The 27,763-nt window shown below is 41.1% G+C and overlaps 1 protein-coding gene and 1 pseudogene across 1 annotated transcript; both read right to left on the bottom strand.

The window, feature by feature from the left end:
• Positions 1 to 5,294: 5,294 nt before the first annotated feature.
• Positions 5,295 to 16,883, bottom strand: LOC101015454 (glutamate dehydrogenase 1, mitochondrial-like). The gene is made up of 2 exons (XM_003914438.3): positions 16,803 to 16,883; positions 5,295 to 7,430 (listed from the first exon to the last, which is right to left on the bottom strand). Exons 1-2 carry the CDS (start codon positions 16,881 to 16,883, stop codon positions 6,996 to 6,998), a joined length of 516 nt encoding a protein of 171 aa, XP_003914487.2. The 3' UTR covers positions 5,295 to 6,995.
• A 6,563-nt stretch (positions 16,884 to 23,446) lies between these two features.
• LOC110741812 lies at positions 23,447 to 26,131 on the bottom strand (annotated as a pseudogene).
• Positions 26,132 to 27,763: the final 1,632 nt, after the last annotated feature.

Raw genomic sequence — 27,763 nt, 5'->3', positions numbered from 1 at the left:
GACTGGCTAATGTGAGAACGTCAGGTACTACAGGAGCCCTGGTGGGAATACTGGGCTGGGTAATGGGCTTCCATTGCCATTTCATCAGCAGCCGCAATGGTGGCTGCCTTCTACTCAGGTGAGAAGCAGATCTCCAAGGCTTCAAGAGGAGATAGTTGTGTACTCTTTTGAAGACCCCCTAGAAACAGAAATCACAGAAACCTGTGGTGGCTCATTTCTGGGTTTGATTTTCCAAGATAAAGAGATCCAACTGTTTAATTAAAAAGTCTTCTTTAAAATTTGAACTAATTTCTTCTGTTTATATCTCAATGAAGCTGGAGAGAAACTAAGCAATAACTCTTTTCATTAAGCATTCTTTTATACACTTGAAGGCCATAATTAAGTATTGCCCTCTCTAGGCACTATAAGCTCAATTTCTCTAGACTTCTCTCTAAAAGAATCCCTTTTGCACTACCATAATTTTTCTGGATTTGCTTTAATTTTTCATAAAATTTCTAAAATGCAAGGGCTGTGTCTACTTTGTTGTTACTGCTGTTGTTTCATCTGGAAAGATAACAGCTTGGGCATCTCATCCCATGGTCAACACGGTTTCTGTTTCCTTGGGGGTACTATCAGACATGCCCCCCAAAATGTTAAACTTTTTTTTTTCGAGACAAGGCATTGTTTTATCACCCAGGCTGGAGTGCAGTGGTACAAATCTTGGCTCGCTGCAGCCTCAACCTCCTGGGCTCAAGTGATCTTCCTGCCTCAGTCTCCCAATAGCTGGAACTACAGGCACATGCCACCATGCCTGACTAATTAAACTTTTTATTTATTTATTTATTTTTGAGACGGAGTTTTGCTCTTGTCGCCCAGGCTGGAGTACAATGGCTCGATCTCAGCTCACTGCAACCTCTGCCTCCCAGGTTCAAGCGATTCTCCTGCCTGAGCCTTCTGAGTAGCTGGGATTACAGGCACCCACCGCCACATCCAGCTGATTTTGTATTTTTAGTAGAGCCAGGGTTTTTCCATGTTGGTCAGGCTGGTCTCGAACTCCCGACCTCAGGTGATCCGCCCGTCTTGGCCTCCCAAAGTGTTGGGATTACAGTTGTGAGCCACCCTGCCCTGCCATAATTAAACTTCTAAATAAAATAAAATTGAATTTCAGTCTCTTTTTTGAGCTTCCCTGAAACTTGCCAAGGTCCTCTAGTATAAAGATGCAAACTTGGAAGTAGATATCATGTTTATTTTTATATTCACAGCACTTAGCACAACATCTTACCTGTAATAGGTGTTCATAAAAATGTTTGTTGACTAATGGGTGGTGAAGAATGGCAATTTCGACCCAAACCATCTTTGTTACTTGTTATATTTCCCATGACTTCCAACATTCATATTAATAAACAGACAAAATGTGTGCTCCAAACTAGTGCAATTTATTCCCACTATTTACTCAGAGCTTAATCTCTTGCCACATTTTTGAGTTGGCATTTTAAGCACAAGGATTACATGTTAAGGAATATTTTCTTGCATGAAAGCCAGTGCTGTTGGGGAGGTCAGTTCTGAGGAAATTTGAGACGGTGACCATATTTGAGCAAAGGTTTTTAAAAATCACATTATCAAAGGGTGACTGTCACCCCCTGAGATGAGAAGCAGCTACCTAAGTCTTCTTAAATGGATAGTTGAATATTCTTTTGAAAGTTTTCTAGAGATACAGAAATGACAGAAACTGCTTTGGGGATGAAAAAAATTAACACAAATATTAACAGAAATGCTGTAAAAACGAGGGCTATAAGGATCACGATTTTAGATTTGTAACCTCCTTACTGAGGTCCTTATCCCCTTTGTGGGTAGGAGTGGTCGAATGGTCAAATGCATATACTTACCTACAGACTCCACTTCTGAGGATGGCAATTTGCAGGTTTCCTGCCATCTCCCAGTGTTTTTTTGAGAAGGAGTTTCACTCTTGGTTGCCCAGGCTGGAGTTTAATGGCATGATCTCGGCTCACTGCAACCTCCACCTCCCAGGTTAAGGCAATTCTCCTGCCTCAGCCTCGCGAGTAGCTGGGATTATAGGCACCTGCCACCACACCTGGCTAATTTGTCTATTTTTAGTAGAGATGGAGTTTCGCCATGTTGACCAGGCTGATTTTGAACTCCTGACCTCGGGTGATCTGCCCGCCTTGGCTTCCCAAAGAGCTGGGATTACAGGTGTGAGCCACCGTGCCTAGCCAGGAAATTTCATATTAATTCCATGATTTTTATCTAATCTATAATTCATGTTCAAATATTATCCACTGTCCGCATAATGCCCACCAGAGCATTGTTTTCCTTCCCTCCAGAATCCAGTTGAGAGCCACAGTTTGCATCTAGTTGTCATTTAATCTTCTCTACTCTCAAATGGTTTCCCAACCGCTCTTTGTCTTTTATGACATTGATAATTTACAAATATGTAGGACACTTATTTTATAGAAAGTTCCTAAGTTTGGGTTTGTCTGGTGTTTCCTCGTGATTACATCTAGGTAGATTTTGAGGGCTTTTCCGCGAAAAGTCAGAAATCACAGATTCTTCCAAAGTTTTTGCATTTCGTTCAGAATGAAATGTGCACTCTTTACCAAGCCCTGCAAGTCCCCGCGAGGCCTGTCTTTGTAGCCTCCTCCCGACCGGGTTCTGGCTGGCTCAGCCTCTGAGTCTTTGCACCTGCTGTTCCTCTTCCTGGCATGCCCTTCCTTCAGGGTCTTTGCCTGTCTCGCTCCCTTCCTCATTCAGGTACATTTGCACCACACACTGCATGATCAGCTCAGATTCCCATCCCCAGCATTCTTTCAATGTTCAGAGCCCTCCCTTCCTGCCAGACTTCTGACATCCTGCCTCTTCCTGTCCCTCCCCTCAGAGTGGACGTGTGCATAACACAGACTAATACTTTGCTCTTTGGAACTAGCCTGGTGTCCCTTCAGTGCCATTTTATGGATGGAGTTTGTATGTAAAGCGCTATTAATTTACAAGACAGTGACATCTAGTGGAGCAGCTGGGACCAGCTTTGAGCTAAAGGCTCTCAATACCCCTAACGATCCAAAGACAAAATAAAAAAACAAGAAACAACAAAAAGCACCACCTTGATTTCTCGGTAGAGTCTGAGGTGAGATCTGGAGAATCTAGTGAGGTTCCTGTGGAGATGTGACGTGGCCATTGATGGGTTAAAGATATCTGAAGATTCAGGTTTCTGTTATGTGTGTATGAGGGTGAGGGGAATAGAGGGCAGGCCTAATAGGAGAAAAATAAGACACACTGGTGTGTGAGACTGTTAAGGCTAGTATAAATTCATTTTTCAAGAGATCAATTTCTCATTCAAAAGGTTATGAACATGAAATTAGTGTATGCTCTCTCCAAGTGATAGTGATGATTCAAAATTGAAAAATTCATTCATTAAGTGTACTCAGCTGGGGTAAAGTTAGTAAATTTTCCTGTTTATTTATTCTTTACAATATAAACACAGGCTGGGCATAGTGCCTCATGCCCATAGTCCCAGCTACTCAAGAGGCTGAGATGGGAGGATCGCTTGAGCCCAGGAAGTTGAGGCTGCAGTGAGCCACGATCACACCACTGTGCTCTAGCCTGGGTGACAGAGTGAGAGCCTTTCTTTACATAAAAAAATGAAATATAAATATAAATACAGATGACCCTTGAACAAGGTAGGGTGTTAGGGATGCCAACCCCCCATGCAGTCAAAAATTCAGGTATAAATTTTGGTTTACCAAAAACTTTTCTAGTAATAGCCTACTTTTGACTGGAAGCCTTACTGATAATATAATGGCCAATTAACACGTATTTTAAATGTGTATTATATACTAGATTATTACGATAAAGTAAGCTAGAGAAAAAAATGTTAAGAAAATTGAGGAGCAAGAAGAGGAGGCGTTAGTTTCAGGGGTGGTAGAGGTGGGAGAAAAATCTGTGTGTAAGTGGATCCTTGCAGTTCAAACCTGTTATTATTCAACGGTAAACCAAATGCTTGAATAGTGAGACATTACCTAAAAAGCGAGCTTTAATTTTTTTTTTTTTTTTTTTTTTTAGATGGAGTCTCACCCTGTCACCTAGGCTGGAGTGCAGTGGCATGATCTTGGCTCACTGCAACCTTCACTTCCCCAGTTCAAGCAACTCTCCTGCCTCAGCCTCCCAAGTAGCTGGGATTACAGGCGACCACCATAACACCTGGCTAATTTTTGTATTTTTAGTAGAGATGGGGTTTCACCATATGGGCCAGGCTAGTTTTGAACTCCTGACCTCAAGTGATCCACCTGCCTTGGCCTCCCAAAGTATTGGGATTACAGGCGTGAGCCACTGCACCCAGCCAAAAAAGCAAGCTTTAAAATGCAATATAAAGAAATATTTTAATATCAATTACAAGTTCAATTAATTTGCATTTCAATGAGTAATGTGCAAGAGTGCACTTTTCTCATATACCAACAAACTATATTATCAGTCTTTTTTTTTTTTTTTTTTTTTGAGGCAGAGTTTCACTCTTGTCGCCCAGACTGGAGTGCAATGGTGCGATCTCAGCTCACTGCAACCTTCGTCTCCTGGGTTCAAGTGATTCTTCTGCCTCAGTCTCCTGAGTAGCTGGGATTACAAGCGTGCGTTACCATGCCTGGCTAATTTTATATTTTTAGTAGAGAAGGGGTTCCACCATGTTGGCCAGGCTACTCTTAAACTCCTGACCGACCTCAAGAGATCCACCCTTCTAGGCATCCCAAAGTGCTGGGACTACAGGTGTGAGCCATGGCACGCCGCTGGTCTTTTTGTTACTGATAATTTGATGGATAAAACAAGGCAAAACATAACTTATTTTACTTGTATTTTGCATTTCTCCTACTATGGGTGATATTGAGTAACTTTTCATCTGATTTCTTCTCTGTGAATTGTCTCCTTATACTTTACCCAATTTTCTATGATGTTGTTGTTTTTCTTATTGGTTGGCAGGAGCTCTTTATATATTAAGTTAGTTTACATTTTGTCTGAGATATGAGTTACAAATATTGTTTTTCCATGTATCATTTGTCTTTCAATTTTGCTGCTTATGATGGTTTTTGCCATGCAAAATGTTCTTTTAATGTTCTTTTTTTTTTTTGAGATGGAGTCTCACTCTGTTGCCAGGCTGGAATGCAGTGGTGAGATCTCGGCTCACTGCAACCTCCGCCTCCCGGTTCAAGCAATTCTCTTGCCTTAGCCTCCCGAGTAGCTGGGACTACAGGCTCTAACCACCACACGCAGATAATTTTTTTTTTTTTTGTATTTTTCATAGAGACAGGGTTTCACCATGTTGGCCAGGATGGTCTCGATCTCTTGACTTCGTGAGCCACACACCTCAGCCTCCCAAAGTGCTGGAATTACAGGCGTGAGCCATAGCACCTGGCCACAAAATGTTCTTATGGTTTAGGTTTTCATGTTATGCTTAGAAAGGACTTTCCTTTTCTGAGGTTATAAAACGAAACTATTAAGTGGTTTATTGGAGTACTTTCTTGGATAAGCTTTTCAACTTAAATATTTGATCAGTCTGGAATTTGTAGTGTTGTCACTTTATTTTTTCATTTGCTGAATTGTTCTGACATCATTCATTCAATAATGTACCTTTTCCCCATGTAAAATGCCGCTTTTACTATACTGTAAATTATTTTGTCTTTTGGGTGGCAGTATAGGTTTGTTTTCCATCCCTGTTGATTTACAGAGATGAGAAGATTTTTTTTGTAAGATAGACTTTTAATAACTGCTTTTATTACCAGGTTAAGTCATGCAGTTACAAAGTAGTAGAAATTTCTGAAAGGGCATTATAGGTTTTTTTAAAGCTAATTTTTGCATGTATTATTATCTAGCATTTGACTGGAACACTACTGTTCAAAAGGACCTGGCCAAATAATTCCCAAACAAAACACTCAACCCAAGGTTGTTTTCAACCCATTGTTTGTGAAGCTGAGTGCAGAATGTAAAGACTCTAAAAGAAGAGAACACAAAATCAGGCTGAGTAGAGGCCATTAGCAATGCTCAGGGCCAGCCAATCTCCAAACAGGGAACCCAAGGGTTTTTTTTTTTTTTTTTCTTCTGGAACATTCTACTTGAATTATTGTTCAATTAGTCCACCATAGACCTTCAAAAGAGAACAATTTGTTAACATTATAGGGAGGTTACTGCATTCTTTGGACTGTGTGTCATAATTATAGTCAGCAAACTCTGACAATCTTCACAGAAATAGCCTCCATCATTTTTGTAGGTATGAAGATAATTTAATTCTCCATAGGGCTTGTTATTTTTGCTGGATAACAATACATGGCTAATAAGCTCTAAATGATACTCTTTTATTATATAAAAATACTAGCTTTTAAAATTTATTATGTTTATAGGCATTCACTGCTTGAATCAAGGTTAGGCTTGTTAAGAGATTAAAAGCAATTTTATTACAGCAGCATTACTTATTTTTTTTCCAAAAGAATAAAATTAATAAGCAGAAACAGCTTTTATTTTTGTTTGCATCCTATAAAATTGAGTTATGTTGCTTCAATAACTCATGTGAGGACCATGCCACCTTCTGAAAATGCTACACACCTACTTCTAAATATGTTAAAAGTTACAGCATGTCCCAGTCTTGTCCAGAGCAAAAGACTTAAGCATCTGATTGCTCTTGACTGTGCCTTGCCTGGCAACAGTTGCTGACTGTGTTGGGAAGAGCCACAGAGCAAGGCTGCACAGCCAGATGAAAGACTTTTTATGTAGAGGCAAAACACCTACATGTTTCTCTCTCCGGTGTCGGTGATTTCTACTTTCACACTCATCAGCTTGTACATGATCCGCTAGCCTTAATTTCTTTCTCCTTAGGGGGCTGATTTGGATCGATTTGTTAAGAATGGTGTCCATTATCTAATGAGTCAAGAGAGAAGGGGATTTCTGTGGCAACGTTTCAGCCAGTGGTAGGTCTGCAGAAGTTACAGGTGAAGAGGGTAGCAAGGAAGTCACCCACGAGCCATCTACGTGAAGGTCACACTGGCTTCATTGTACACTTTGAAGACTTTCTTAATGGCGTTGACATAGATGGTGGTCCTCGTGTCCAATCCCAGGTTAAACTTCATGGCTATGCACATAATTTGTCTGGCAGAACTCTCCATTGTGTACACCAGGTCAGCGTGCATGGTGTCTTTCTCTGATGCACCTGATATCCTGTCTTGGAACTCTGCTGTGGGTATAATGAGAATAGTTCCACTGTGCTTTCCAAACGTTCTTGCTAAATTCTCTTGAACAGACATGAGCAAGTGGTAATTAGAATCCCTTTCATATTTGAAGGTCAAACAGCCATATCTGACATGATTTAGATTCTTCAGCCACTCAAAGTAGGACACTGTCCCTCCTTTGGCATTCAAGTAGAGATCTGGAATAACCATAATGCTCCTGACTTCAGTTCCTCCCTGTCACACACACATTGCTAGTTCTCCCATCTTAAAAAGTCCCTCTCTGGACCTCACTTTGCCTCCTGCCTCTGCCAACTTCTCTCATTTTTCTTTCATTAAGAAACCCTCTTGAAACAGTTGTTCATATGCACTATTTTCACTTTCCCTCCTTCCATTCTCTCCTGAACCCACACACACTGGGCTTTGCACCCAGTACACCACCAAAACTGTCCTAGCAAAGGACACCAATGACTCAAGGTGTGATTTGCCCAGGACTGTCCTGGTTTGCACCTGTTGTCCTGGCATAGTTATGGTGTCTCCTTTTCCTCTCAAAGGGGATGTATATATCTCATACATACATGTGTATCTCATATATATATGTGTGTGTGTGTATATATATATAATCTCAGATATCTGTATGGAGTAGGAATAGTCTTTTACATAAGAGGCTATTCATTCATATCCACAATAAAGTTATCAATTTCATACATTTCCATTGATGTAATACTTTTACCTAATCTACAATCCATATTACAGTTTCGTCAATTTTGACCTAATAATTTCCTATAGAACATCGTTGTGTGCCACACATCCTTGTCCCCCATCATAGACTCCAGTCTAGGGTCAGGTATTGGATTTATTTGCAATGTCTCCTTAGCTTCCTTTAACCTAGAACATTTCTTTGTCTTTTACAACATTGACATTTTAAATTTTATTTTAGGGGATACATGTGCAGGTTTGTTACCTGCATATATTGCATAATAGTGAGGTTTGTGTTTCCAGTGAACCCATCAACCAAATAATGAACATTGTACCCAGTAGGCAGTTTTTCATCCCTTACGCCCCTAGTGATCTCTCCTATTTTGAAGTCCCAAGTGTCTATTATTTTCATCTTAATGTCCGTGTGTACCCATTGTTTAGCTCCCATGCAGTATTTGATTTTCTGTTTCTGAGTTATTTCACTTAGGATAATGGCCTCCAGCTCCATCCATGTTGCTGCAAAGATATGGTTTCATTCTTTTGTATGGTTGTATAGTATATTCCATGATGTCTATATACCAGATTTTCTTTATTCAATCAACTGTACAATATGAATAGTTTTGACAAATAGTCTTCCCTGCCTTTTTTTTTTAGGTTTTCTTTTTATTATTATTATACTTTAAGTTCTAGGGTACATATGCATAACATGCACGTTTATTACATAGGTACACATGTGCCATCTTGGTTTGCTGCACCCATACACTCGTCATTTACGTTAGGTATTTCTCCTAATGCTATCCCTCCCCCAGACCCCCCACCTCCCGACAGGCCCTGGTGTCTGATGTTTCCTGCCCTGTGTCCAAGTGTCCTCATTGTTCAATTCACACCTATGAGTGAGATCATGCGGTGTTTGGTTTTCTGTCCTTGTGATAGTTTGCTGAGGATGATGGTTTCCAACTTCATCCATGTCCCTGCAAAGGACATGAACTCATCTTTTTTATGGCTGCATAGTAATCCATGGTGTATATGTGCCATATTTTCTTAATCCAGTCTATCATTGATGGACATTTGGGTTGGTTCCAAGTCTTTGCTATTGTGAATAGTGCTGCAGTAAACATACATGTGCATGTGTCTTTATAGTAGCAGGATTTGTAATCTTTTGGATATATACCCAGTAATGGGATCTCTGGGTCAAATGGTATTTCTAGTTCTAGATCCTTGAGGAATCACCACACTGTCTTCCACAGTGGTTGAACTAATTTACTTTCCCACCAACAGTGTAAAAGCATTCCTATTTCTCCACATCCTCTCCAGCATCTGTTGTTTCCTGACTTTTTAATGATTGCCATTCTAACTGCCGTGAGATGGTATCTCATTGTGGTTTTGATTTGCATTTCTCTGATGACCAGCGATGATGAGCATTTTTTCGTATGTCTGTTGGCTGCATAAATGTCTTCTTTTGAGAAGTGTCTGTTCATATCCTTTTTCCACTTTTTGATGGGGTTGTTTTTTTCTTGTAAATTTGTTTGAGTTCTTTGTAGATTCTGGATATTAGCCCTTTGTCAGATGGATAGATTGCAAAAATTTTCTCCCATTCTGTAGGTTACCTGTTCACTCTGATGGTAGTTTCTTTTGCTGTGCGAAAGCTCTTTAGTTTAATTAGATTCCATTTGTCTGTTTGGGCTTTTGTTGCCATTGCTTTTGGAGTTTTAGTCATGAAGTCCTTGCCCATGCCTATGTCCTGAATGGTATTGCCTAGGTTTTCTTCTAGGGTTTTTACGGTTTTAGGTCTAACATTTAAATCTTTAATCCATCTTGAAATAATTTGTGTATAAGGCGTAAGGAAGGGATCCAGTTTCAGCTTTCTACATATGGCTAGCCAGTTTTCCCAGCACCATTTATTAAATAGGGAATCCTTTCCTCATTTCTTGTTTTTGTCAGGTTTGTCAGAGATCAGATGGTTGTAGATGTGTGGTGTTACTTCTGAGGCCTGTGTTCTGTTCCATTGGTCTATATATCTGTTTTAATACCAGTACCATGCTGTTTTGGTTACTGTAGCCTTGTAGTATAGTTTGAAGTCAGGTAGCATGATGTCTCCAGCTTTGTTCTTTTTGCTTAGGATTGTGTTGGCAATGCGGGGTCTTTTATGGTTCCATATGAACTTTAAAGTAGTTTTTTCCAATTCTGTGAGGAAAGTCATTGGTAGCTTGATGGACATGGCGTTAACTCTATAAATTACCTTGGGCAGTATGGCCATTTTCATGATATTGATTCTTCCTATCCATGAGCATGGAATATTCTTCCATTTGTTTGTGTCCTCTTTTATTTCGTTGAGCAGTGGTTTGCAGTTCTCCTTGAAGAGTCCTTCACATCCCTTGTAAGTTGGATTTCTAGGTATTTTATTCTCTTTGTAGCAATTGTGAATGGGAGTTCACTCATGATTTGACTCTCTGTTTGTCTGTTATTGGTGTATAGGAATGCTTGTGATTTTTGCCCATTGATTTTGTATCCTGAGACTTTGCTGAAGTTCCTTATGAGCTTAAGGAGATTTTGGGCTGAGATGAAGGGGTTTTCTAAATATACAATCACATCATCTGCAAACAGGGACAATTTGACTTCCTCTTTTCCTAATTGAATACCCTTTATTTCTTTCTCTTGCCTGATTGCCCTGGCCAGAACTTCCAACACTATGTTGAATAGGAGTGGTGAGAGAGGGCATCCTTGTCTTGTGCCGGTTTTCAAAGGGGATGTTTCCAGTTTTTGCCCATTCAGTATGATATTGGCTGTGCGTTTGTCATAAATAGCTCTTATTATTTTGACATACATTCCATCAATATCTAGTTTATTGAGAGTTTTTAGCATGAAGGGCTGTTTAATTTTGTCAAAGTTTTTTTTCTGCATCTATTGAGATAATCATGTGGTTTTTGTCATTGGTTCTGTTTATGTGATGGATTACATTTATTGATTTGCATATGTTGAACCAGCCTTGCATCTCAGGGATGAAGCTGACTTGATGATGGTGGATAAGCTTTTTGATGTGCTGCTGGATTTGGTTTGCCGGTATTTTATTGAGGATTTTCGCATTGATGTTCATCAGGGATATTGGTCTCAAATTCTCGTTTTTTTTTTTTGCGTCTCTGCCAGGCTTTGGTATCAGGATGATGCTGGCCTCATAAAATGAGTTAGGGAAGATTCCATCTTTTTCTATTGATTGGAATAGTTTCAGAAAGGATGGTACCAGCTCCTCTTTGTACCTCTTGTAGAATTCAGCTGTGAATCTGTCTGGTCCTGGACTTTCTTTGGTTGGTAGGCTCTTAATTATTGCTTCAATTTCAGAGCCTGTTCTTGGTCTATTTAGAGATTCTACTTCTTCCTGATTTAGTCTTGGGAGGGTGTATATGTCCAGGAATTTATCCACTTCTTCTAGATTTTCTAGTTTATTTGGGTAGAGGTGCTTATAGTATTCTCTGATGGTAGTTTGTAATTCTGTAGGATTGGTGGTGATGTCCCCTTTATCATTTTTATTGGGTCTATTTGATTCTTCTCTCTTTTCTTCTTTATTAGTCTTGCTAGCAGTCTATCAATTTTGTTGATCTTTTAAAAAATCCAACTCCTGGATTCATTGATTTTTTTAGAGGGTTTTTTGTGTCTCTGTCTCCTTCAGTTCTGCTCTGATTTTAAGTTATTTCTTGCCTTCTCCTAGCTTTTGAATTTATTTGCTTTTGCTTCTCTAGTTCTTTTAATTGTGATGTTAGGGTGTCAATTTTAGATCTTCCCTGCTTTCTCTTTTGGGCATTTAGTGCTATAAATTTCCCTCTACACACTGCTTTAAATGTGTCCCAGAGATTCTGGTATGTTGTGTCTTTGTTCTCACTGGTTTCAAAGAACATCTTTATTTCTGCCTTCATTTCATTGTTTACCCAGTAGTCATTCAGGAGCAGGTTGTTCAGTTTCCACATAGTTGTGTGGTTTTAAATGAGTTTCTTAATCCTGAGTTCTAATTTGATGGCACTGTGGTCTGAGAGACAGTTTGTTGTGATTTCTGTTCTTTTACATTTGCTGAGGAGTGCTTTACTTCCAATTATGTGGTCAATTTTAGAATAAGTGTGATGTGGTGCTGAGAAGAATGTACATTCTGTTGATTTGGGGTGTACAGTTCTGAAGATATCTATTAGATCCGCTTGGTACAGAGCTGAGTTCAATTCCTGGATATCCTTGTTAACCTTGTGTCTTGTTGATCTATCAACGAGATCTGTCTAATATTGACAGTGGGGTGTCAAAGTCTCCCATTATTATTGTGTGGGAGTCTAAGTTTCTTTGTAGGTCTCAGGACTTGCTTTATGAATCTGGGTGCTCCTGTATTGTGTGCATATATGTTTGGGATAGTTAGCTCTTCTTGTTGAATTGATCCCTTTGCCATTATGTTATGGCCTTCTTTGTCTCTTTTTTTTAAATTTTAATTTTAATTTTTTATTATTATTATACTTTAAGTTCTAGGGTACATGTGCATAACGTGCAGTTTGTTACATATGTATTCTTTGTCTCTTTTGATCTTCGTTGGTTTAAAGCCTGTTTTATCAAAGACTAGGATTGCAACCCCTACTTTTTTTTTGTTTTCCATTTGCTTGGTAGATCTTCTTCCCTCCCTTTATTTTGAGCCTATGTGTGTCTCTGCACATGAGATGGCTCTCCTGAATACAGCACACGGATGGGTCTTGACTCTTTATCCAATTTGCCATTCTGTGTCTTTTAATTGGGGCGTTTAGCCCATTTACATTTAAGGTTAATATTGTTATGTGTGCATTTGATCCTGTCATTATGATGTTAGCTGGTTTTTTTGCTCGTTTGTTGATGCAGTTTCTTCCTAGCATCGATGGTCTTTACAATTTGGCATGTTTTTGCAGTGGCTGGTACCGGTTGTTCCTTTCTATGTTTAGTGCTTCCTTCAGGAGGTCTTGTAAGGCAGACCTGGTGGTGACAGAATCTCTCAGCATTTGCTTGTCTGTAAAGGATTTTATTTCTCCTTCACTTACGAAGCTTGGTTTGGCTGGATATGAAATTCTGCACTGAAAATTCTTTTCTTTGAAAATGTTGAATATTGGCCCCCATTCTCTTCTGGCTTGTAAGGTTTCTGCTGAGAGAGATCTGCTGTTAGTTTGATGGGATTCCCTTTGTGGATAACCTTACCTTTCTCTCTGGCTGCCCTTAACATTTTTTCCTTCATTTCAACCTTGGTGAATCTGACAATTATGTGTCTTGAGGTTGCTCTTCTCAAGGAATATCTTTGTGGTGTTCTCTGTATTTCCTGAACTTGAATGTTGGCCTGCCTTGCTAGATTGGGGAACTTCTCCTAGATAATATGCTGAAGAGTGTTTTCCAACTTGGTTCCATTCTTCCTGTCACTTTCAGGTACACCAATCAAACATAGATTTGGTCTTTTCACATAGTCCCATATTTCTTGAAGGCTTTGTTCGTTTTATTCTTTTTTTCTCTAACTTTGTTTTCTCACTTTATTTCATTAATTTGATCTTCAATCACTGATATCCCTTCTTCCACTTGATCGAATCAGCTATTGAAGCTTGTGCATGTGTCACGACGTTCTTGTGCTGTGGCTTTCAGCTCTATTAGGTCATTTAAGGTCTTCTCTACACTGTTTATTCTAGTTAGCCATTCATCCAACCTTTTTTCAAGGCTTTTAGCTTCCTTGAAATGGGTTAGAACGTTCTCCTTTAGCTCAGAGAAGTTTATTACTGACCTTCTGAAGCCTACTTCTGTCAGCTCATCAAAGTCATTCTCCCTCCAGCTTTGTTCTGTTGCTGGCGAGGAGCTGTGATCCTTTGGAGGAGAGGAGGCACTCTGGTTTTTAGAATTTTCAGCTTTTCTGCTCTAGTTTCCCCCCATCTTTGTGGTTTTATCTACCTTTGGTCTTTCATGTTGGTGACCTACAGATGGAGTTTTGGTGTGGATGTCCTTTTTGTTGATGCTGATGCTATTCCTTGCTGTTTGTTAGTTTTCTTTCTAGCAGTCAGGTCCCTCAGCTGTGTATCTGTTGGAGTTTGCTGGAGGTCCACTCCAGACCCTGTTTGCCTGGGTATCACCAGTAGAGGCTGCAGAACAGCAAATATTGCTGCCTGATCCTTCCTCTGGAAGCTTCATCCCAGAGGGACATCCACCTGTATGAGGTGTCTGTTGGTCCCTACTGGAAAGTGTCTCCCATTTAGGCTACACAGGGGTCAGGGACCCACTTGAGGAGGCAGTCTGTCTGTTCTCAGAGCTCAAACGCCATGCAGGGAGAACTACTGCTCTCTTCAGAGCTGTCAGGGTCATTTAAGTCTGCAGAAGCTTCTGCTGTCTTTTGTTCAGTTATGCCCTGCCCTCAGAGGTGGCGTCTGTAGAGGCAGTAGGCCTTGCTGAGCTGTGATGGGCTCCGCCCAGTTTGAGCTCTCCAGCTGCTTTACCTACTCAAGCCTCTGCGATGGCAAACACCCCTTCCTCCACCAGGCTGCTGCCTCACAGGTGGATCTCAGACTACTGCGCTAGTAGTGAGCAATGCTCCGTGGGTGTGGGAACTGCCGAGTCAGGCACAGGAGGGAATCTCCTGGTCTGCCCATTGCTAAGACTATGGGAAAAGCCAGTAGTTGGGAGGGAGTGTCCTGTTTTTCCAGGTACAGTCTGTCATGGCTTCCCTTGGCTAGGAAAGGGAAATCCCCCAATCCCTTGTGCTTCCTGGGTGAGACGATGCCCCGCCCTGCTTCGGCTCACCCTCCATGGGCTGCACCCACTGTCCAACCAGTCTCAATGAGGTGAACCAGGTACCTCAGTTGGAAATGCAGAAATCACCCGTTTTTTGCGTCGATCATGCTGGGAGCTGCAGACTGGAGCTGTTCCTATTCAGCCATCTTGGAACGGATCTTTTCTTTCTTTCTTTCTTTTTTTTTTTTGTTTTGGAGACAGAGTCTCACTCTGTTGCCCAAGCTGGAGTGCAGTGGCATGGTCTCGGCTCACTGCAACCTCTGCCTCCCAGGTTCAAGCAATTCTCGTGCCTCAGCCCCCTAAGTAGCTGGGATTACAGACATGCACCACCACACCTGGCTAATTTTTGTATTTTTTAAGAGACAGGTTTCACCATGTTGGCCAGGCTGGTCTTGAATTCCTGACCTCAAGTGATCCGCCTGCCTTGGCCTCTGAAAGTGCTGGGATTACAGGCATGAGCCACCGTGCCTGGCCTCCCTCCACTTTTCTATCCAGAATATTCCTTATTTTCTGTGAATCACAGCCTCACTCTTAATTGCAGAGCTTCACTGCCTCAGTGGAGGCTGAACAGAAATTGGTGGCCACATTCCTTCCTTAATCCAGAGAACCAGGTCCCAGGCTCCCTGTGTGGTCCTCGGTAGTGGAGTAGGGGGTGAGGGAGGGAAGGAAGCCCAAGTTCTTCTCACACACAAGCTCAGGGATTCCACTCTTCCCCAGAGATCACTACACATGCTAGAGTACCTGGTCTTAGAGATCTCTTGGCTTGGTCACTGACTGACCTATAATTTTGGGTCACAGGGATGTGTGTGGATTGGCCTGGGGAGGAGCTCCTCAGGGTCATGGGAACAGAGAATGAATCTTAATGCCTCTGAGCTGGCTCTGCCCCATCTGCTGTCCCTTCCTTCCTGCCTCCTGCTTTTCCCTAGCCACCCAGTTCCCTCCAGTGACCACTGCCAGGCTCTCTGGACTACCGAAAGCCACCTAGGGTTCTAGGCACACATGCACTGCCTCTTGGGAAACAGCTCTTTGGGGCTGTCCATCCTTCTCCCTTCAAGGACTACAGGAGCTGCTGTTTACCCATGTCATGCTCAGAGGAACCTTGGAGTAAATGGCATGATGCTATTTCCCCAGCTGAGCAAGAATGACTTTGTTCTCATATGAGGGCCCCTAAATATTTGCACCCTGTTAGGACTGGGGAAAGACGTCCTCCAGCCAGGCTTACCAGGGAGTCCAAGGTGCTTTGGTAGAGTGTAGCCTTTGACCATCAGTCCTTGTTGCTGTAATTGGCCTCGCAGGAAGAAACCTTGGTTGGGGTCTCCCACCATGGACTGGTCTTGTTTGGTTCCCACTCAGCTTCATTTGTTTGGAGTAAGGCTTGTGAAGCCTGCTTCTCCTTGTCTGCCCCAGTGAGGAGTCTCAGTGGGTACTCCTGGACCAGCCTCAGCCACTCTCACCTTCCACTGATTATTTTCTGGTTTGAACCCCTCACCTACCAGCTGAGCACTTGTTGATTCTCCACCCTACTGAGCCTGCATGAACCTGGGGACCCCCAAAGAGCCTGCCTACTTATTTCCTGAATATTAGTTTACAAAAAGATTGACACAACTAAAATCTCTTAAAGCTGGCAGGCAGAAGCCCCTGCCGTACCCTGGCATGTCCCTGTTCACTGGAGCCCTGACTTAGCAGAAGGACTTACCATGGGGGATACGGGAAAAACTCTAAAGAGGATGCTGAGGTTCCTGGGAGCATCTTTCCTTCCTACCCATCCTGAATCGGACTGGCTCTGCTATGATTAGGAAACTTTCGTCCTATGCACCTATGTGAAGTGGGCATTTTTGGCAACTGCTTTGTTCCACAGAACAGCTTAGCACCAAGAAAAGCATCACGTTGATGTCTTCACAAGGTCTCTTGATCATGAGCAAATTATTTGCTGCTCACCATAAGAAAAAATGAACTTTCCCTTTCGAGTGTGGAAAAATCAAAGGAAAAGTGAAATTAATGGATCAAAGAGAGCTTGGACAACAAAATGAATGAAGACACTTACTTTCCAAAAGCATGTTTAAACACTTTATTTAGAAAACATTCCCAAAGTTTATAAATAGTGCATAGCTATCAGTTCCAGCATCAACCTTAGAGAAGCACTTCCAGGTTTCTGACCATGTTTCTGTGACTGTGGCCAAATGGGTTTTGGAATGGAAACTTTTTCTTCTTAATCTGGCATATTGTTGTTTCTTCCATGGCCACAGTATTTCTCTGGAACATGGGATTACTCAATCAATGAATATTTATTGAGTAACCAGACAACCAATGAAAAAATTAGACTTAGGTCATATTGTATTCCGTATTCTTGGTAGATTTGCCTTAAATACTTAAGACAATTAAAATCACTCATGGTCACGTTTGCTTTGGAGCTTAGAAAAAGAATCTACTTGGTTAAAAAAGGAGACACATGCCCATGTACAAGCAGATACATACCTATGACATTTGGCAAATAAAGAATTCGCACACTCAGTTGCCTCATTCCAGTATCTACTTATGATCATTTCTCTCCATTTTAGCTGTTCTCGTTAATATGTCAACAATACCCATAACACCCACTTGAAACTGGGAGCCATGAGAATTAATTTCAGTCTCTTCAATTTCCTGTAGAAACAGGAAGGCTGTATGAGATTGCAGGCTCTGTAAGTCCAAGAGACTTAAGTTCAACATAAACAATGTGTATTGAGGAAAGCTGTATGCATACTTATATTTTTAGTAAATGGGTGTTGTGGGAGTCATTAGTGCTATTTAACAATATTTCCAATTCTCCTATAGCTCGGGACGTGGAAAAATTTCACTGCTTTGCCAGTTTGCAGTTAGGGTTGGCCATGTGACTTGTTTTAGCCAATACCATGTGAGCAGAGATGATTGTTTTTGGGCAGATGCACAACTTTCCATGTTCCTTCCCATTTCCATGGCAACTGGTGATGTTCCAGTTCACAGAAACTCCATTCACATGGATCTTTAAGTGAGGATAATATAAAAAAGTGTCCTCTGCTGACCTGAAATGGACACAGGCAACAAATAATAATTCATTCTAGGCCACTAAGATGTTGAATTTTTTTTTCCCTGCAGTGTAACCCTGCATATGCTGAATAACACAGAAATTGGTACATAGAAGTGGGCTATGGTTTTAACTAAAGATCTAAAATAAATTATATTGGCTTAAGGTCCAGGTATTGAGTGGCAGGAAACTGTGCATGCAGTAACTTAGGATGTAGATTATTCTCCTGATAAGCTTTTGCCTCTAGGAGAAGAGATTGAGAGAGAAGATTATTGTTAGTATAACAGTATGTGCTTCGGTGATGGCTGTTTTTGGCAAGATGTTACAAGAAAGAGGTAAGCTCAAAAAGAAATTGGCTCATATTCAAGCAGGAATGTCAGCAAATAGAGTTCAGGGACTTATAAGCCTGAAGGAAGACTCCGTTCTAAATAGCAAATTATAAAATTGAGAAAAACTTCAGGAGCAGGGACCAACCGAAAGTCCACCATGCATCAAAAAACACAGTAAGGATGCCATCATCACGCTTACTGTTGAAACCTGTGAATACAGATGTTTCTGAGTAACAGTTCATTTAGTGATATCGTGTCCAAAAAACTACCTTCACTTGTAGAAAATGACTCAGGGAAAAGAGATTGTGTATGTGGTTCTCTCATTGAAGCCTGAAAGCGTCAGGAAATTGAAATTAAAATGATAAAGAGGGGTGGGAACGTAAAAGCCAAAAAAAAAAAAAAAAAAAGTCAATATGAGAATTGTATCTCAAATTGAACTATGGTTATTGGCATATAGAGCTGGCTAGAATCAAATAAGAAGCTATGTTTTTGACAAAAGTGGCATTGACAAAAGTAGTATCAATCAGTCTGGACTAAAAAATATGGTGATTGTTTAAAACTTAAAATGGCTTTGGGACTCCAATCATCTAAGAGTAGGAAGTGGGCTGAGAAAGCTGTACCTCTCCAAGGAAGAGACATTCTCATCGCCCAGTGTCTTAGTTCTTTTGGGCTGCTGTAATAAAATACCACAGATGAGTCGCTTATAAACAACAGAAATTTATTTCTCAGTCTGGAGGCTGGGAATTCCAGGATCAAGGCACTGGCAGATTTAGTGTCTGGTGAGGGCCCAATTTCTCATGGATGATGACTTTTGGCTCTGTCCTCACATGGTGGAAGGGGCTGGCTAGCTCGCTGGGGTTTCTTTTATAAGAGCACTAATCCCTCATGATGTAGTCACCTCCTATATTAGTCCGTTCTTGTACTGCTCTAAAGAAATACCAGAGACTGGGAAATTTATAAAGAAAAGAGGTTCAGTTGGCTTATGGTTCCACAGGCTGTACAGGAAGCATGATGCTGGCATCTGCTCGGCTTCTGGGGAGGCCTCAGGAAACTTTCAATTATGGCAGGAGGTGAAGGAGAAGTCAGCACTTCACTAGGTCAGAGCAGGAGGAAGAGAGAGAGCAGGGAGGTGCCAAGTACTTTAAAACAACCCAATCTCATGAGAATTCTTATCAAGGGAACAGCACCAAAGGGGGAAATTTGTCCCGATAATCCGATCACCTCCCACCAGGCTCCACTGCCAACACTGGGGATTACAATTTGAAATGAGATTTGGGTGGGGACACAAATCATTACCATCACCTTAGGGTTTAGGGTTTCAACATATGAATTTTGGGGGAACATAAGCATTCAGACCATAGCACCTACAGAGAATGTAGGCGCTACAGAAATGTAGCTACAGAGAATCGTCATGAAAAACGAATGGTTCAGAAGATGGATCCAGGCTTCAGGAGGATGACTGGATAACAGAGCTTTTCCCAGGGAGCAGGAACTGACCCTAATCAAAGAACTTTCCCTACCCTTGATAGGAGCCCTTACAATGTTTGCCCAGTGGGACTTAGAATTGCTGTGGACCAGCACCTGCTGTATGTCTCTTACTCTCCTCATTTCTGAATAGGGCTACCTATTGTAGTTATTCTGTTCCTGTTACACCATTAGAAGAGTGGCTGTGGACACCATTGTGGAGTGGGGAAGAACGTTCAACTTCTCATTTGTAGGTCTTTGAATCAATAGGTGGTATATCCTCTCTTGATTTAAAAATGGCTGTGCATCTCCCAAAATCTTGGGCTTACAACTAAAAGTCACGTCAGAATGAAATTTTCTGGTTTTATTTTTGGAGGAAAGGGTGAATGTATTTTGCAAGCAGAAAGGAAAATGAACTGAATATTCAGTAGTAAAAAGCACAGACTGTAGTAATCATTAGTGCTGTTCACCAATATTCCCAGCTCTCCTGCTTCCAAGCATAAAAAGAATGTACTATCTGGCCCCCTTGATGTTCAACAGACCATGTGATTTGCTTTGACCACTGAAACACAAATGAAAATGACATGTACCACTTCAAGCAGGAAATTTTTATTATTATTATTATTATTATTTTTAGATGGAGTCTTGAACTGTTGTCCAGGCTGGAGTGCAGAGGTGCTGTCTTGGTCCATTGTATCATTTGCCTCCCAGGTTCAAGCGATCCTCCTTCCTCAGCCTCCTGAGTAGCTTGAATTATAGGCGTGCACCACCATGCCTGGCTAATTTTTGTATTTTTAGTAGAGATGGGGTTTCACCATGTTGGCCAGGCTGGTCTTGAACTCCTGACCTCAAGTGATCCACCTGCCTTGGCCTTCCAAAGTACTGGGATTACAGGCATGAGCCACCCCACCTGGCCTAGGCAGGAAACTTTAGAGGCAGTTCTTGATTTGCTATGTTCTTCTCAACCATCAACATCCCAGAAGGTGGAGGTTCTGGCAGCCCAGGTCTCCAAGTAAGGACAGTGTAGCGTAGAAAGCTCTGCACACCCACGTTGGATATGTATCATATGTGAGAAATAAACTTTTGATGTTTTAAGCTTTTAAGAGGTTGGGGTTGTTTGTTACTGCAGTATAACCTAGCTAATGTGACTAATGTTGGTAACATGTTGAAACTGGTTATTAAATTCTTAAAAGGGTTTTCTCATGGATTGAACGCAGTGTCCCTTGACAGGTAAATTTGCTTCTTTTCTGACCACTTCTGCTTCAGTTTCTCACATTTTTGTTAAAAACTTAGTAAACAAATGATCTAATGTTTTAAAGCACCTCATTCTAGAAATGCCATTGATCCAATTATATGTTGATGTCCCAGGACCTGTTTTGGCTGTCAGGTAACAGACTTTGCTTTACTTCCTGATACTTACATTATGCCAAGATTCAGCAATATATTCAATTTTATTCGTTTGAAACACCTGTTCTAAGATAGCACAGGATATATTTGTACATATGAAACAAGATAATTAAATAAACACACATCTTAATATGTTTACAAGAAGAGAGCTGTTTTGAAGCATTTGGTATGAATTAAATTACTGCCGTTGAGCACTAAATCCAGTCCTGGCATTGGGTTATGAAGTTGTCATTTCATGATAAAAGCAAGCATACAAGTTTATCTGTAGAAAAAAGGCTTTTTCAGACTAAGGATGGACAATATGGTGTACAATGTTTACAACTACGATTTTGGCTAAAGATATAAACATATTCTTCAAATTGATGCTTTATTCCTCTCTTCCAAAATTTAAGGACATAGCATTAATCTTAATTCTATGAAAGTTACTCTGTGGGGAGTTATTAATAGAGTTCAGGTTTGTTGCTTTCTGACAATCTAATTTGCTCCACGGATGGGGCTTACAGGACCTAGGAAATGGAGACTAATATATTTGCTTTAAATCCCAAAATGTTTCTGCAAACTTTTGGCAAGTGCTGAACTTCAGTCAGTTTATAACCAGATTATCTGACCAATGCCTGAAGTGTGCATCTTCATTGTCCTCTCTTTAATATTGTTCCTTTGTGTCCCCCACCCCCACCCCAATTCATATATTGAAGCACTAATGCCCAAGGTGATGGTATTGGAGAGTGGGGCCTTTGAGGGGTAATTAGGTAATGAGGTCATGAGAATGGAGCCCCATGATGGGATTAGTGCTTTTATAAAAAGAGGAAGAGATACCAGAACACTTTTTCTCTCTGCCATGCGAGGACAAATGAGTAGGCAGCCTTCTGCAAGCCAGGAAGAGAGCCCTCCCCAGGAACCAAATCTGCTGGCACCTTGATCCCAGCCTCATGAACTATGAGAAATAAATGTTGTTTGAGTCACCAAGTCTGTGGTATTTTGTTATAGCCACTCAAGCTGACTAGGACTCTAACCACCAAAATCCTTCTTGTCTTTCCAGGTCCAATTGAAATGCTAATCCTTCATGGAACATTGGATAGAGGCAGTAATGATAATAACAGATAATATTTTTAACTAGAAGTAAGAGAGTAATTAGATTTCTATGTGCCAGATGCTGGGTAAATGATTTGTGTGATTATCTCATCTAATTCTCATTGTAAGCTTATGACTTGGAACGATTATTATCTGCATTAGGCATTCTTTGTTTTTGTTTGTTTTGAAACAGAGTCTTGCACTGTTGCTCAGACTGGAGTACAGTGGTACAATCATGGCTCACTGCAAACTTGACTTCCTGGGCTCAAGAGATCCTCAGGCCTACCCTCCTGAGTAGCTGGGGCCACAGGCACACATCACCATGCGCAGCTAATTTTTAAAAGTTTACATCAGGCATTCTTTGGCCCAGAATTCCATAATTATAGAAATGCTTTATTACGGCCTTGGATCAGACACAGCTGGGTTGGATTCCTAGCTCTGAAGCTCACTGGACTAGCTGTATAACCGTAAACAAATTTAACCTTTCAAAACATATATGTGCAAGAATTAAAAGAACTAACAAGTCATGAGCACAGCTGTGGTCCTGGGATATTCCCTCACCAACAGCTCAGGACGCCCTGTGCCTCCCTCTTGTGTTAAATCCCGTGCCATCTCGGCTTTGGCTTATTCTTTTATTTTGGTGGAGCACATCCTCTAGATGCGTTCCAACAAAGTAAACAGGATCCAGAAGGCTATGTTTATGAAACCTTGTATGCCTGAAATCGTATTTATTTGACTGCTTCTTTAAGAGGTGCCTGGTGCCTCCTCTTCCTGAGCTCTTCTGAGGTTCATCAGCGTTAATCAGTTTGTTTCTGGGTCCCCCTTCCCCCTGCCATTGCCAGCGTGGATTCTGGTTGTCTTTGGTTTGCCGAGTCAGTTTCTATTTATCCCTGTGCTTCCTACTTTCTAAAATTGTGTAGCTGTCCTCTCCCCACAGTCTTTATTTCCCCTGTGAGTCTATGCCTCTTTTTAAACCCTTTTATTGTAATAAAATTTTGTTGTGCTTTTAGAAGGAACACAGGCACCCACAAGCATTTAGTCCACTATTTTTAATGAGAAGTGTGGACTGTTGTTATTTTAGCATGAAAATTTAGAAGGATTACCAGAGTTCTCATCCATACAGGTCATAACTCTTTTACGTAAAGGCTGGAATACAAAAGAAGGAGCTGGGATCGGGAGATAACGATTTCCATTTGGCGCAAATTGATGTTGAAGTTCCTTAAGGACATTCACATAGAGACTTTTTGGATTTTTTGGGTAGAAGAGCTTAAAATTTAAGTGATAATTCTGGGTTAGATAAGGATATATGCAAGTCATCAGTAAGAAGGTGTATTAGGTCATGCTATAAAGAAATACATGAGGGTGGGTAATTTATAGGAAGAGAGGTTTAATTGGCTCATGGTTCTGCATGGGGATGGTGCTCACCCACCATGAGAAATCCACCGCCATGATGTAATCACTCCCAACAGGCCCCACCTTCAATACTGGTTATTACAATTGAGCATGAGATTTGGGCAGGGACACACAGGCAAACTATATTAGGAGGAAATGGTGAGGAGAGCATGTAGGAAGAGCAAAGGATGGTGGACCCAGGATCACTGAGAGAGTGATTTGTAGAGGAGATTCGACTATTTCCCCGAATTTTGTTTTGTTTTGCTACTCCTCAATTTCTGGGATTAAAAAAAATTAAGAAAAACTCCAAATTCTTCTCTTTTTAGTTTTTAAATAGACCTCCTTTTTTGAATCAATTTTAAATTCACAGCAAGGTTGAGCAGAAAGTACAGAGAGTTCCCATATTCCCCCTGCCCCCACACATGCACAGTTTCCCACGTTGTCAACGTTCCCCATCAGAGTGGTACATTTATTACAATTGACAAACCCACATTAACACATCATTATCACCCAGAATCCACTGTTTCCATTAGGGTTCACTCTTGGTGCTGGATAATGTATCGGTTTGGATAATCTATGGGTGTGACACTTACCCACCGTTACAGCATCATCCAGAATAGCTTCGCTGCCCTAAAAATCCTCCGTGCGCAATCCTCCACTTTTTAGAGATGTGTGCAACTTATTCTAATCTCCAACATTGCTTTCTGAATCTCAGCCTACGTGAAACTGGAACAATGAGATGATGGTGAGCAGAAAACTAAGAGAGAGGTGGGGTTGCTCCAAAAACTATAAATTGCCCTCAAAGGTCTAAGAGATTTACAGCACTTCGCTAAAAACTGCCTTCCTCTTTTTGTTTTTTTGTAAGTACAATTTCCATTATATTTTTCTCCAGAGAATAGTCTGTCTTCAGTCTTTAAGGACTCAGCTCCTTACATGGACTTTGGTGGGGGTCGTGGAGCAGCACCCGCAGGTCTAAATCGGGGTGGGGGTGTTTGGTCCTTGCGGGCTTCAGAGATCGATTCTTGACTACTTTGCTGTGAATTGCACAACTCACACAGTAATGTAGCTTCACATACAGCTTGGGAAGGACACAGGCATCGAAGACACTTGCTTCAGAAATGTCCCTGACTGCTGTGGCCTCCACTATGTTTGAATGACGAATTTCTTAATGGCCTTGTCCTTGGACATGCATCGGGCACAGTTCCTGCGGCGAATAGGCTGCACGTGGCTGCGGCCCTTTTTAGCACTATCATTGTTCCCTCTTTTCTTTGTCATTTTAGAAGCACGGACCGGAGAGAGGACTGCCTTCCTCTTTAACACCCACAGACTGCAAACAGGCTAGAACCAGCCTCCCCACCATAGAAATGGATCTCTTAGCACGATTATTGTTCCCTCTTTTCTTTGTCATCTTAGAGGCACGGACCGGAGAGAGGACTGTCTTCCTCTTTAACACCCACAGACTGAAAACAGGCTAGAAGCAGCCTCCCCACCTTAGAAATGGATCGTCCCAGCTCACGATCCAATAAATCCTGACAGCTGAATGTAGCAAAACAGTGCCATAGAGTTACTATATATGATGTATGTACTACATTCAAGGATGGTGTGTGTAACCTCTAGAGAGAAAAAAGTTAATTACTTAAAAATGGGAGGCATTGCCTTTGTCAGAATTGGGAATTGTTGCCCATATGGTGCGGCCTCTATTAAAGGAATCAGAAAAATACAACTCACTAATGATGATGAATTTCTTGACAGGGTCTAAATTTTTCTCCAGAACAAGTGTTGAATCTGCATTGGCATGTGGGCATTTTGTGAAAAACTTAGGCGTCTTGTGTCATGAATCAAAATAGAGACAAGTTTAATCTGAAAACAATTAGGGGCAAATGTTACCAGTTAGTCATGAAGATGATGAGAAGCTCATAGGGCCCTGCAGAATGTCTCATTTTGAGTGAAATCACTCAAAACATACTCTATGATTCTGCTGAGACAATGGTTTTTCATCTTGGCTGCTCATTAGAATCATGAGGGACACTTCTAAAAACAATACTTCCCCGGATGTCATGCATAAAGTTTTGATTTAATTGGACTGAGTGGGGCCTGGGCATCTGGCTATCTTAAAACTTCTTCCAGCGATTCTACATGTAGCCAAGGCTGAGATTTGCCGTATGAGTTGGCTCGACCTCTGCTCCCAATAACTGAATGTGGTGACCTGCTGAATGGAGTTTGGTGGTCTCTTCCGACGTCAGCATCCACTGACGGAAGTGACCAAGTAACAAGGATACAATAACATGATTTTTGCTGAATGAATGTTAAGTAAGTGAACCTTCTCACATTACAGATAAGAAACAGAGGCTGAAAGAGGAGAGGGACCTCACTCAGGGTCATTTGATTAGATGAGAGGCAGAAATGAGAGTGGTACCAGGTCCTGAAGCAAGTAGTCCAATACAGACCAGACTTAGTTCTTTGTCTTTGTCTTTGTCTTTGTCTTTAAATAGGCTTCTATACCAAATTCCATGAATTGCCTCATCTGGTATGCTTCCAAGAGCCATAACATATTAGCACTACCCAGAATGTGAGAGCAGGGCCTCCCCATCCAGTGGTTCCCTGAGCTCGTCTTAGGGGCCTGTTTCATGCAGAGCTGGCTGGGGGAGGGAAGGATCACGATAGACCAGGATTTGGGTGCTCTACCCCTGTTTCAATCAGAGCAACTCTGGTTTTTTCTGTTTTATGTTTTGGTCTTCCATGGAAACAATTTTCATTTATTTATTTATTTATTTTTGAGACAAGGCCTCACTCTGTTGCCCAGGCCGGAGTGCAGTGGCACAACCAGGGCTCACTGCAGCCTCCACCTCCTGGGCTCAGTGGATCCTCCCACCTCAGCCTCCTGAGTAGCTGGGTCTACAGTCATATACCACCACACCTAGTGTATGTTTTGTAGAGACAAGGTTTTCCCATGTTGTCCAGGCTGGTCTCAAAGTCCTGAGCTCAAGCAGTCCTCCCACCTTGGCCTCCCGAAGAGCTGGGATTACGGGTCTGAGCCACCACACCCAGCCTATTTATTTTTTAGAGATGGGGTCTTGCTGTGTCATCTAGATTGCAGTGAAGTGGTGCAAACACAGCTCACTGCAGCCTCAAACTCCTGGGCCTGAGTGATCCTCCTGACTCACTCACCTAAGTAGCCGGGATTACAAGTGTGAATTACAGTGACCGGGAGCAAAAAAAATAATTTTTTTTGAAGGACCAAATAAGGAAGGAATATGAAGGAAACTGTTCAATGCTAAGAAACAGAAAAGCAGTATTAAAAGTAATAAAGTGATTTGGTCCTATTAATTATCTAGTGTTACATCTTTTATAAGAGATAAACAAGACTGAAAAGTTAAAAGATAAATCTGAAGCCTTAGTAGATAATGGTACATTCAAAAGTAGCCTCTCACTCTGTCCCCACATTTTCATGCATTTTTCCTCCATCTCTATTTTCACAGTTGTAATCACTGGCGATGAGTGCCCAAACTTCCAGAATAAGTAACAATATTGAACATCCTGTATTACTCCTGATTTTATTAAAAATGCCTACAGTATTTGAATGTTAAGGCTCTTTGTTGTTGAGAAGGATCTTTTTGATGATGTTAAGGAAAACAGTCTGTTACAGGAAAGTCTAATGGAATTAATGAAAGAATTTTAAACCTCTGAAAAAAAATCATATGCTTTATCTTATTCCCCCTATAGGTGTGAAATATTGGTAGATTTTCAACTATCAGTCCTTCTTGTATTTCCAGGTAAATATTTCTTGGTTATCTTGGCTTATTCTTTTAATGCACTCTTTTAAATTTATTTTGAAAGAATTTTGGATGCACAGGAAGCTGCAAAGATAGTATAAAGAGGTCCCAAGTTCTTCACCCAGTTTCCCCCAGTGGTCACATCTGATGTAACTACAGCACATCCAAATCAGGAAATGGGCACTGGGACAACTGTGTGTGTGTGTGTGTGTGTAGTTTTTTCTGCCTGTCTCTAGTTATTGGTAATTTTTGTGGTAAAATATAAAATGTATCATTTTAACCATTTTTATTGCACAATTCGGTGGCACTAAATATTTTCAAAATATTGTATAACCATCACCAGTATCCATTTCCAGAACGTTTCATTATTCCAAACAGAAGCTCTGTACACATTAAACCATAAGCTTCCTCTCCCCAGTTTTTCCTCAACTCAGGCCCTGGAAGCCACTATTCTACGTCTCTATGAATTTGTTTATTCTAAGTCTCTTAATGTACTCCTGATTTTAATTTACAGCTTTGCATGAATGTTTCTATTTGTACAATTTTATCATTTTGACTCTTTACCAGATATTTTCAAAGAATATATAGTTTCACAAATTGAACTTGATAGTTTTCCATCCTTTTCTATTTTCTGGAACA

The sequence above is a fragment of the Papio anubis genome, chromosome 19 (assembly GCF_008728515.1).
Source record: "Papio anubis isolate 15944 chromosome 19, Panubis1.0, whole genome shotgun sequence".
In the NCBI taxonomy this organism is placed as follows: Eukaryota; Metazoa; Chordata; class Mammalia; order Primates; family Cercopithecidae; genus Papio; species Papio anubis.
This window is presented reverse-complemented; position numbering and strand designations above follow the sequence as displayed.

What these genes read in the sequence shown, in the direction of transcription:
- LOC101015454 (XM_003914438.3), bottom strand. Translation starts at nt 16,883, where the DNA reads ATGGAAGAAACAACAATATGCCAGATTAAGAAGAAAAAGTTTCCATTC. An exon ending in GCCACAGTCACAGAAACATG is followed by an intron (nt 7,431 to 16,802) that starts GTCAGAAACCTG and finishes TGTGTGTGACAG; the next exon opens with GGAGGAACTGAAGTCAGGAG.